Source organism: Morus notabilis, unplaced genomic scaffold (genome assembly GCF_000414095.1).
Source record: "Morus notabilis unplaced genomic scaffold, ASM41409v2 Scaffold717, whole genome shotgun sequence".
Classification (NCBI taxonomy): Eukaryota; Viridiplantae; Streptophyta; class Magnoliopsida; order Rosales; family Moraceae; genus Morus; species Morus notabilis.
In genome coordinates this window covers 462,076-474,161 of record NW_010363083.1, presented here as the reverse complement: position 1 = coordinate 474,161, position 12,086 = coordinate 462,076, and the positions used below count along the sequence as shown (strand labels likewise).

Below are 12,086 nucleotides of genomic sequence, written 5' to 3'. Positions count from 1 at the left end.
TATAATTTTAACACAAAATAACTTAATAATTATTTATATACAAATACAAATAATAAATAATAGTATATTATATATAATATATATACAATATTATAAAAATTTAAAAATATAATAAAAAAATATTTTTTTCAGGCACATTCGGGCGGGCTCGGGCAGCCAAAACCAAGCCTGCGGACCGTCCATGGGTCTTCTCCGGCTCGGACATGTGGGTTCGGGTGTCGGGCCCAAATTCAGTTTTTTCAGGCAGTCGCGGGTGGCCCGTACGTCCAAAGTTCCAGCACTAATCGTACACGTGTCATTATGTGTCTCAGAGAATAGGATCAAATTAAGAAATCGCCAACCAAAATAGGTTCCAAGCGGTCAGTAGCTCGCGGGGTCCCAACGTTGCCCAAACGACCAATCCAGTAGCCCGCTAGACGAGCAGTCAAACATACATGCCAGCTCAGCATTCGAGAATTAAGTACGAAGATTTCATCTCTAGCAAGAGTATTTAGTATTAAACCAAGGATCACGTCTAGAAAAGTAAAGGGGAAAGTTAATCATCTCACATGCTTGCTCCCTAAGCATCATCCCTATAAGAAAAGATCTCCTAGAGGATCATCAATCAAAAGTAAAACGGGAAACTATCCAAAGGCTTATTTTTCAGCGACATCCTATAAATGCATACCATAGGCGTCCCATACAAGGATTCATGCATTTCTACACATGTTTTCACCCATTCAAGCATATTTTCTCTCTTTTTACATACTTTTTAGTATTTTCTCACACTATTTCTCTTTGTATTCACGGAGAGCATCATTGCATTCAACTCTTCAATCATAGTGAAACTACCGAAGACTCTACAGTGGATCCACCCTAAGTTATCAGGAGAACCATAAAATCTCTGTGTCCTTATTTCTTTTATTTTACTGCTCATTTATTTCATTGCGTATGCGATACTGACGTCATCCTCTGAATTCAATTATTGGCCTTATAATAAATTTAATTGTAGATTTCACCATCTACAATATCAAAATTGCTACACGAAGGTGCGTTTGGAATTAATTTTTATTTATTTTGAAATCGTTTTTGCACATCTTTTAAGGTACGAAAATGAAAAAGGTCTACAAATCGTGTTTATTTAGCAAATATATTAAAAATGAAAATGAAAATAAAAAATAGTGAGAATGATTTTTATAAAAAAAATAAAAAACACTTGAAAATTATTTTCTTTTTTTTTATTTTTATTTTTTAATATTTATCAATAATATTATAATATATTAATTAATAATTATAAATATGATTTCACTTTTTTATTATATTCAAAAAATATCTTAAAAAATTAACTAAACATAATTTTAAAATTAATCTCAAAATAATTCTCAAAAGAATTATATTTTTATTTTTATACTAAAAATAAAATTATTTTAAAAACGTTATCGCCGAAATCTTGAAACTCCAAACAAAAAGGAAAAGGGATAAAATTTCTCCCTTAAAAAAAAAAAAGAAAATTTCAGGCGGGCCCAATTGTCCATAACGACACGTGTTGAAATTTCATTTGTGGGAGCATCTAAATCTCCGTCTACCCTCAACAACTCTCTCTCTCTCTCTCTCTCTCTTAGAGAGAGAAAAACGCCTTCCATTTCATTCCCCCCCCCCCCCCCGAAAACGCTCCCACTGCCCCTGTACCCACTCCTGTCAAGCTTCGGGTCCGAACCTCCCGCTTCGTCCTCCGAACCTCAGCCTAGATCCGAACCTCAGTCTTGTTCCTCAGTTCGTTGAAAATTTCGCACTATTTCGATCACTTTATCTCTCTCTCTCTCTCTCTCCTCCTTGCTTCTTCTTCTTCTCTCTCTCTCTGCTCGAAGACGCCCATTTCTCCGCCCGATTCAAACCCTTAGAGCTTTGCGATCAGAGCTTGTTGGAGGATCAGCTTCGAGCTTCAATGGCCGCCTCTCGACGTCACTGTGAGTCCGCAACCTCCATTTTTTCTTTCTATAAAACCCTAATTTTTCCGTTTCCGCTGCCATTTGCGGTTTCGAACGCGAATCCGTGCTAGGGTTTTGGCGCTTTAGTCTTTGTCAGCTTCGTTGCAGCTCGTGGAGTTGGAATTTAGGGAGTTTTCTCTCGATCCTACCCGTTTTGGAAGTGGATGCTAGATTTTCCGGGAAAAATTTGCGATTTTAGGCTCTGTTTGGTTGCTAAGAAATGGAGGAGGGGAAATGGATTAAAGATTGGTTCTTTAGGCCCGTTGTTGTTGTTCTTTTCCTGTTCCGAGATGAAAATTTTGTTACGCCACTTCTAAACCTCGATTTTGCTTCGTTCCCTTTTCGTTTTCCTTTCGTTTCTCTGGTTATTATAGGAAATGTTTAGCATTAAAAGTTTGTCTTCTGCTCCCAAAGCGTGTACTTTTTGGAAGAGAACTTGAGGGGAAGTTATTGTTTTAGATTTATGCTGGTTCGTTGATTTTATATGTGATGCCCCTCCATATTTTCTTTGATTCTATTGTGTAGTGCATAATATCTAGTATTTTGATTTAGTGAACATTAATCATCCCCATCGTTGTCTCATCATTCTAAGCAAGTGATTTGGGAGCAGCTTCGTGGAAATTGGTCCATTATACTCCTTAACGGGTTGATGGATGGGTGAAAATTGTTGGGAATTTTTTAAGATATTGGGTTGAATTTTTGGGATGGTCCTAGCCGATAAAGGGAGATATGGATAGGTGCAATTTTGAGTTACAATTCGGTTGTATGAAGATCAAGACATTATTCATTTACATTTTTTCCGATTTGGTTAGGGACTGGCAATTGTTGATGCAGTTTATTATTATTATTATTATTTATTTTCTTACGATTGTTCCGTCAGTTTTTTTCCATTTTTATGATCTTTTTATTCGGGTGGACTTCCTGTCCTTTTTGCTTTATGCTTCATTATTCTTTTTGCCTTAATGTTGTTTTGTTCCCCCCTCCCCCTCCCGCTCCTCCTCCTCTCCACCACCACCAAAAAAAGAAAAAACGATGATGGGATATAGTGTTCAAGTTGTTTGACGTGATCTATATCTCCTGATGTGGGCATGGTTGGGCATTAAATTTTTCCTGTCATGGACTTGTAACTTAGTTGTTTCAGTAAAATTATATACGTACATGCAAGGGCGTAGGAAAACATGGTTGTGGAAAGACATGAAGATCCAAAATTACCTTTTAGGTATCATTATGTGGATGGTTTTGAGAAACTTAGGCTTAGGTATATCTTACCAGCCATAATGATATTGGCGTTCCTTTGATTTGTGGTTGACATAAAGGCTTGTCATCATCTCTATGAGGAAAAAAGGTTCTCCTTTGGCTACTTAAATGGTACAAATATATAGTGGTAAAAGACCAGGACTCAAAGGGAAAGTTTATCCTAAGTTATTGCTTGGCTTTGTCTGAAACGAAGGTCTATCTATTAAAGTTTATTCTGTTGCTATTTTGTTGATGAGGTAGAGGGTTCTCAAGATGATATCAAGACATGCGAATTTTATTAGATGCGAGTGGGACAGATGGGTTTTTATTTAAGGCATTTGGCAACGCATTATGTGGAAAATAACAGGAAAAAAATATAGAATAACGTGAACTTTTAGTGAACAAACGCAGATCTAGAATTCAACGTCCATTGTAGATAATCTCTTAGTGGTGGCGAGATAAAATTTCTTGAAACTTGAGAGTCTTGTAATGGAGCATTCAGCTTCAAATCCACTGTATTATTGTACTAATGCATAATGAAGTTTTTACTGTACTAGGTTCTTTAAACTGAATTCTATAAGATATGCTGTGCTAAGGAAAGTATATCTTACATTATGCAGCCATCAAATAGTGCCAATATTTTATGATTATGGTTGAATTGGAAATGTAGAGGTTTAACTTACTTTCGACGTTGCTAATAAGACTTGATCATTATTCCGTAGAGAACATTGTACTTAGATATTTCTTGTCTATCTTAATATTTGACAGTTATAGGGACAAATTCTGTAATTTTTTCTTGCAATTTGTCAGTAGAGCATGCTAGTGACATGAGGTAGAACTGTAGAAGTTTGGCTATGCTCGAAGGAAGTTAGTTGGAGGCTGAGGAATGGTTTTGTTCCCTTTTAGACATTGAATATTTTCTGCATTTGAGATGGTTGTACTTGTTAGTTACACCTAGAAGCCAGGTTTGACATTCATTTAGAAATAATGGGAGAGAAGGATGTTGTCTCATGAGGAGGTTCTTGTTGTGATGCAAAGGGAAAAAGGTCTAAATCTTCCAATATATCATCGAGTTTTATGTGTATAATTTGAATGACAATGTTGGTAGATGTAATAACCAATCATATTTTCTTAAAAACACTGATATTTCAGCTGCTTTGGTGTGTTGACCGGAACGAACAAGAACATATGACGTATTAATTACCGTTGGCTGGATAATATATCTTTTCACCTACAAACTTTGCTTGTTTATTCTGCTTTTGGCTTTAATTTTACTTGACATGCTGACATGCTTATGTGCAGGACAAGTTTTGTCTGTTAGGAATATGGTAACTGAAGTGATACATAAATGAGTTGAGCGAGGTGGGTGCTGAATATTATTATTTTTCGTAAATTTACAATATGAACTCTAGGAGGTAAGTTCTTTTAATATTTGTTCATATTCTCCTTAGGTAGTTCTTTTGCCATTCAAAACTTCAGCTTCTGAAAATTTTTGAGCTGGATTATCTATGCCTGGCAACGAAGTTGGTGACAGGGTCCACAATTTCTTTGGCCAAGAGAACCTGTCACATGGCCAGCATCATTCACAGGCCATTGACGGGAACTGGCCAGGCCTTAGTAACAATTTGTGGGTTGGTGGGCAGAGACAGATTGGTGGTCCATTTATCTCTAGTTTAAAGAATTACAATGTACAGCAACCAGGTATAAGTGATTAACCTTAAATATAGTAATTTGATTGTGTTCTTTGTAAGTGTTTACCATTTCAGTCCAGATGTCGTATGCTTTTGACATATACAGAGTTGCATTTCTAGCGATTATCTAATCTCATTTTTTTTCTTTTTCTTTTTGGTTGGCAGATCCAGAGAGAGGCCATGGGAGTCAATCTTCACATATGCCTCATGGTTTGAACTTTACTCAATCAAATTTGAAGCCTGAGTTCGGTAGAGTTCAGTCTCCTAACCATCAGCCGGCTCTCAATGGCTATGTTCATGGGAATCATGTTTACCAGACAAGGCAAAATGAAGCAAACTTTTTGGGAGTGGATACAGACACTAACCGGCATAATTTAGTGGCAAGAGGCGTCTCTATGTCTCAGCAAGTAAATGGTGCTGAACATAATAAAAAACATTCAATGAGGTTGGACGCTTCTGAATCTCCTGTTAGTTTTGATTTTTTTGGAGGTCAACAACAAATGAGTAGCCAGCATCTAAATGTGCTGCAATCTATGCCGAGGCAGCAAACAGGGAATAGTGACATGCAGCTACTACAACGACATGTGATGCTTGCACAACTTCAAGAATTCCATAGACAGCAACAGCTTCAGCAATTAGAATCAAGACAACAGAATGTTACAAATCAGGTTCCCTCGTTTGTAAAACAGACAGCTGGTAACCATTCACCATCGTTGATCAATGGCGTTCCCATCAATGAGGCATCTAACAATTTGTGGCAGCCTGAGCTTGTGGCAAGTAACGCCAACTGGCTGCAGCGTGGGGCATCCCCCGTTATACAAGGGTCGTCTAGTGGACAAGTGTTTTCTCCTGAGCAAGGCCAGGGACTACGCTTGATGGATACAGTACCTCAACAGGCTGAACAATCACTTTATGGGGTTCCAATTCCTAGCACAAGTGGCACACCTGGTTCCTACTCCCATATTCAAATGGATAAAGCTGCAATGCAGCAGATATCAGCCAACAATAATTCTTTGTCAGGTAATATGTATGCCACATTTCCAGGTCAGGTTAGCATGCAAGAGGGAGCTAGACAGGACTTTCAAGGGAAAAATACTTTTGGGTCTGCCTCTGGTCAAGGGTTAAGCAGTGGGTTTAATTTGGAAAACTTGCAGCAGGCTAATCCCCAGCAAAGAAGTCCACCCATGCAGGAATTTCAAGGGAGACAGGAGGTGACTGAATCTTCAGAACAATCGCATGATAAATCATTTGCCCAGGTTTCCTCTTCACAGAATGTGGCTACCTTGGATCCAGCAGAAGAGAAAATTTTGTTTGGTTCTGATGACAATATATGGGAGGCCTTTGGCAGGAATACTAATATGGGAATGGGATGTTATAATATATCGGATGCTTCAGAATATTCTGGTGGATTTCCTGTTGTGCAAAGTGGGAGTTGGAGTGCTCTTATGCAATCTGCTGTTGCTGAAACATCTAGTGGTGATACAGGGATACAAGAAGAATGGTGTGGCCCCAGCTTTCAAAATTCTGAACCTCCAACCAGGAGTCAGCAGCCATCAACTGTCAATCATGGCGGAAAACCAGAAGGAGTTTGGGGTGATAACAACTTTCAGCTTGCTGTTGCACCAAATTCTAGACCATCTTCTCTCTCAGTTGATGCCAATAGGCCTAGTATCAATTCTCTTAGCCTTCCACAATTTCAGCACCAAGGATTCAGAACTTCACAGGTGCAGGGTGACGTCTTGCAGACTGATTCTTCTCAAAGAGCTGTTCCAAAGTTCTCAGAACAAGAAAATAAATGGTCAGATCGTGGCCCTTTACAGAAGCAATCTGTGGAAGGCAGTCAAATATATGCAAGTGTTAGTCATCCGCCAGGTGTAGAAACAAATGCAAATAGCAATTCGGGATCTTGGACTCGTCAACAAAGCACATCCTCACATAATAGTGATACTCAACTGTACAATAGAGCAAATGGCTGGAACTTTATTGATTCTATGCCAGCAGATGGAGGTGACAATTTTAGAAGTCCTGAGAATAAAAACTCATTACCTGCTCAAAGTGGTGATTGTAAGAGAGGAATGCATGATGAAATGGGGCATGCTGCTGGTATTTGGAGGACGGAATCTATTCCAAATACAAATGCTGAGCCGGAACATGCAAAAGCTTCGGTAGGAAGCCCACAGGTAGGCAGGGAGGTTCCCAGTTTGAATAATATAGCAATCTCCAATTCCAGTACCATGAGACCAAACCAGGAAAGTAGGCAACAGCTTCCTAGTAGTCAAAAACTTGATTTTTGGAAGGTTGTAGATTCTTCCGTAAACTCGAAAGGCGGTGAAGTCTTGGGGAAAAACCAGCATAATCTGGGTAAGAGTCCTAAAATTTTAGAGTCCTCAGGGAATACTGGTATGGATAGGAGAGTGGTTGAAACACATGAAGTGGATAACTTCAATGATAAAGATAACTCCACTGACGGTTTCCGCTCTAGTGTACTCCATCATACTTCTACTGCTGGTTCGAAGGAAAATGCTTGGTCAGATGTTGGCGACTCACGTACTTTTCCTGGCGGCAAACAAAAACTATCTGGTAATGGTGGTCGGAGGCCGTCTGGAATTCGCAAATTTCAGTATCATCCAATGGGGGATGTTGATGTTGACAATGAACCTTCTTATGGAGCAAAACATGGGACACATTCACAGACCTTGCCCCAGCAGGTCTCACGAGGAATAAAAGGTTACGACCAAGGCAGTTTTGGGCAGTCAAAATTTGGTCAGACAGATAAAAGTTCCTTGGAAATGGAGAAGGTGATCAATATATATTGTTATATTAGTTAGTGATTTCACTATTATTTGTGCAGTTCAGGTTTTCTTATTACTTTTCATTTGACTTACAATAATATTACAAAATTTGTTATTCACACTTTCTTCGTCTCAGGGGCATTTACCTGGTGTTCAAGGTGACACAAAAGGCTTACATGCTACAACTTCAAAAAATATGTTTCCTGGTTTTGCACCAGTTGCGTCTGCTCCATTTGACAGAGGCATGGGCAACTATGCCCCAAACCAAGTCCCGCCATCAAGGTAATTAAAATATTTTTTCAATTTTTTTTATCTAATTTTCTTTCTAGGGTTTAAGTACTATCAAGCTTTTTGATTGGCCACTGTGGGTAGTATTGGTTTTCTGGGGTTTTAGTTTTAGCTTTCCCAATAGTTTTGTTTATTTTGCATTTTGTAATCCACAACACACACACACACACACACACACGCATATATATATATATATATATAAATGTTTTTGTTTTTCCCCCCTGAAGGTTGTCTGTCCTGGTGATTGGTTCTGGAGGAGATTTAGGTTGTTTTTTTTTCATAAAGTCAAATTTTTTGAGGGCCCTGCTTGTGTCTTTATTACTGTTTTTGTTGCTTTAATCTTTCCTTAACAAGTGTCCTTTTCATGTTGATCTTAAATGATTTTCAGTTTATATTTTGAACATTTTTCTTTACATGTTCAAATGATGTTTACAATCTGGGAATTAAGTTGAATTTGGACTTCGATGGTTTCACTTTCTTGCAGTCAACATATGCTTGAGCTTCTTCACAAGGTGGATCATCCAAGGGAACATGGCAGTGCTACACGCCTCAGCTCTTCTGAACGCAATATGTCTTCTGAGATGCCTGAAGCAGAAACGTCGGAGGGATCTGTTGGTCATGTTCAGCGGAATCAGCCGTCTACTTCACAGAATTTTGGTTTGCAATTGGCCCCTCCATCTCAACGTCTTTCCAGTTCAGACCATGCTGTATCTTCACAGAGCTACTCACATACAGGTTTTGGTTCAGCTCATGTCATGCATGAGGTAGGAGAAAAGGGTCCCATGCAGTTGGCTTCGAGAGCCTCTACTGTGCCCGTGCCCTCTTCGTATGAACCATCTCAGGGACACGGAAATAATATTTCTACTACATCAGGACAGGTTGGCAATAAAGCTTCATTCTCCAATATTCAGGGAAGTTATGCTACAACTTTCGCTTCTGGTTTTCCTTATGGAAGAAATCTTGAAAATCAGAATATGCATGCTGCAAGCGGACGAATAATGGCAAACCAATCTGTTAATTTACCTTTTAGTAGGCTTTCCTCTGGTTCCAAACAGTTAGATGGTTCTTCTGAGATAGCTCAAGCTTGTCCCTCTGTCCCATTGCCAATGCCAGATGTGTCTGCGAGTACTCCACAAAGTAAGCTTGCTTCCTCCATAGAGGCATTCCAGCTGAGTGGTACCGACCAAACCCCTAAACAGAGTCCAGCCCAGCAGATCCTGGAATCAGATGTAGGACCACCCACTCAGCCTTCTGTCCAACAAGGCACCTTTTCTAAAGTGTTGCCCAATGCATGGACCAGTGTTCCACGTCAGCAACTTTCTTTAACTGCCCAGCCTTCCAAGATGGCGTCCAGTTCACTCAAATCTCAGCTTCGACCTAATAGCAGTTCTGTAACAACATTTCCTGCATCACCAAAGCTCAATGAGCAAGATTCCATGGAAGGAAGAAATGGATTGCCTGGGATTGGTGTTATTTCAGCAAATTCTCAAAGCTTTGCTGAGAAGGAACAACAAGACAAAGAAAGCTCTGGGCAGCAAGTGTCGCCTGACAAGGTTGACACTGCTCAAAAGACATTGACTGCATCACTGGGAAAGGAATCTGTTGTAAATCATTTCTCCGAGACATCTGTTGCAAGCCATGCTGCTACCCAGAGAGATATTGAAGCTTTTGGCCGTTCTTTAAGACCTGATAACAGTTTGCATCAAAATTATTCTCTGCTGCATCAGGTGCAAGCTATGAAGAGTACGGAGACCGACTCGACTGATAGGAGCACGAAGAGGTTAAAAGGTCCTGATTTTGGAATGGATCCTCAGCACGTAGGTCCTGGGGGAGGGCAGCAGTCTTCTTATGGGTATAATATTACTGTGAGAGATTCGGCAGCTAATCATACCTCAATTCCTTCTGGAGATTCAAAAATGCTAAGTTTTTCCTCCAAGCTTGGGGATAATCGGGATTCCAATTCATCTTCTCAGGACATGTTTCAATTTAATCAGAACAGTTCTAATAATTTCCCTAGTGGTGGCAATGCACCTTCTATTAGAGGTGAGCCTCCTCAGATCAGTCCCCAGATGGCGCCGTCTTGGTTTGATCAGTATGGAACCTTTAAAAATGGGCAAATGTTACCAGTCTATGATATGCAGAGAAGTACCGCAATGAAGTCTGCGGAACAGCCTTTTGTGGGTGGAAAGTTGGCTGATGATCTGCATGCTCGAGGTTCGTTGGAGCAAATTAATGCTTCTTCTGATGGTAGTAAACTTGGTAGCGTCCTGCAAGTTTCTACTCCCACATTGGCAGCCAGTGAGCATTTAACCTCCTCTCATTTGATGCCTCGTGCCAATGATCAAAGCTTGCTTGTTGTGAGACCAAAGAAGCGAAAAAGTGCTACATCTGAACTTTTACCTTGGCATAAGGAGCTGATGAAGGTTTCCCAAAGGCTACAGACTATCAGGTGGTTGGCATGAGGCATTTCTCTTGGATAAATTCTCCGGTTTTAAATAAATTGCTAGCATTTTCTGTTTGTTTTGCATTCGGTCACTTTACTTCTTCTCTCTTATTGGAACGCATTCCATTGTCTGGTTTTACTTTTCATACATAAATATGCATCTCTATTTCTTAGTAATTGTTATTTTCCTTGACGCTTTACTTAAGAATAACTTACTACGCTGTATTTTTGATAAATTCTATTTTTTCCCCAGCATGGCAGAGGCAGAGTGGGCTAAAGCGACAAACCGACTGGCTGAGAAGGTTTCTTCCTAGTTAAACCACTTGCTATTAGTTAGCTGTTATGAGATATTATTTTTATTATTATTTTTTAAATCACCTTTTTCTGGAGTATACTAACTACTTCCTCTCATAAAATAGGTGGAAGATGAAGCTGAAATGGTTGAAGATGCACCACCAGGGCTTAGGTTAAAAAGAAGGCTTATCTTGACGACACAACTCATGCAGCAGCTGCTTCACCCTCCTCCAGCAGCTGTGCTTTCTTCGGATATGAGCTTGCAGTATGAGAGTGTGGCTTACTTTTCTGCGAGATTGACATTAGGTGATGCATGCAGTGCAGTTTGTTGCTCTGCAAGTGATGATCCATCGCCTGCTGACAGTAAAAATCTGTAAGAATCATCTTTAAATCATTTAAATTCTCCCTATATGAGTATGATGCATCAGATTGATGTTTTATGGTTCTAGAAATCTAGTACTGTCCTTTACATGCTAACATTAAGTTTACACATGCTTCATAGCTTGCCTGAGAAGCTTACAACACCCGTGAGAATTGATAAATACTACTCAAAAGTTGTTGAAGACTTTATTGGTCGTGCAAAGAAGCTGGAAAGTGATTTGTTGAGGTAGCCTGAGTCCTTCCCAACCCCCTCCCCCTCTTTATTTTTATTTTTGTGTGGAAATTGTATGTAGCTGGGAGTTTCTGCTTGTCCGTTTATTTTTGTGTTCTCTCTCTTGATGTTTCTACTAATGCCGCCTCCTACTGGTTCAGACTGGACAAGAGAGCCTCAATCTTAGACTTAAGAGTGGAATGCCAGGATCTGGAGAAGTTTTCTGTTATAAATCGATTTGCCAGATTCCATGGTCGAGGGCAAGCTGATGCGGCAGAAAGCTCGTCTTCTGATGGAAGTCTAAATGCTCAGAAATCGTGCCCACAGAAATATGTTACAGGACTTCCAATGCCTAGAAATCTGCCAGACAGGGTACAATGTCTTTCACTTTGATAATTAATTAATTGATTTTTCCCTCTGTCAATTGTCTCCACGTCCCCCATGCTTATCATCCATTTTCTTTCAACTTATAAAATGGCACATGATTTGCCACAAAGTAGCACACAGAAGGGATTGTAGGAGAAGAATGGATTAATGTCTCCTTGAAAGCAATGGAGACTGTTAGGTCTTGGAATCTAGGTCGTTGATGTTATTCTTGAAATTTATAAGATGGCCTGTGTATACTTTGAAAAATCTAGAAAGGAAACTGCAATGCCCCACCATTTTTTTTAATTAAGGGGGAGGATCATGAAACTGCGCTCTGGTATTTCAAAGTTGTTCGCAAGGCTATAAAGCCCAGGTATCAAATGATGTTTTTTCATTCCTATTTTACACCCCAGCGCC

At 39.6% G+C, this 12,086-nt stretch overlaps 1 protein-coding gene across 3 annotated transcripts; it reads left to right on the top strand.

The window, feature by feature from the left end:
- Positions 1 to 1,725: 1,725 nt before the first annotated feature.
- On the top strand, positions 1,726 to 12,036 carry LOC21398582. Of its 3 annotated transcripts, none has more exons than XM_024169203.1 (10): positions 1,726 to 1,946; positions 4,506 to 4,565; positions 4,659 to 4,904; positions 5,060 to 7,692; positions 7,823 to 7,968; positions 8,459 to 10,423; positions 10,671 to 10,719; positions 10,837 to 11,084; positions 11,214 to 11,318; positions 11,465 to 12,036. In XM_024169203.1, the coding sequence occupies exons 3-10, from the start codon at positions 4,712 to 4,714 to the stop codon at positions 11,694 to 11,696; spliced, it is 5,571 nt and encodes a 1,856-aa protein (XP_024024971.1). In that variant the 5' UTR covers positions 1,726 to 1,946; positions 4,506 to 4,565; positions 4,659 to 4,711; the 3' UTR covers positions 11,697 to 12,036. The 3 variants fall into 3 exon arrangements, with proteins under 3 accessions (XP_024024971.1, XP_024024970.1, XP_024024972.1); XM_024169202.1 differs by having other exon boundaries at positions 4,655 to 4,904; XM_024169204.1 differs by lacking the exons at positions 1,726 to 1,946; positions 4,506 to 4,565; positions 4,659 to 4,904 and having other exon boundaries at positions 5,335 to 5,339; positions 5,440 to 7,692.
- The last annotated feature ends 50 nt before the right edge of the window (positions 12,037 to 12,086 follow it).

Bases quoted from the DNA above. Each gene is read 5' to 3' on its own strand.
- LOC21398582 (XM_024169203.1), top strand. From the start codon at position 4,712: ATGCCTGGCAACGAAGTTGGTGACAGGGTCCACAATTTCTTTGGCCAA. The intron at 7,969-8,458 runs GTAATTAAAATA...ACTTTCTTGCAG, and splicing joins AACCAAGTCCCGCCATCAAG to TCAACATATGCTTGAGCTTC. The intron at 10,720-10,836 runs GTTTCTTCCTAG...CTCATAAAATAG, and splicing joins CAAACCGACTGGCTGAGAAG to GTGGAAGATGAAGCTGAAAT.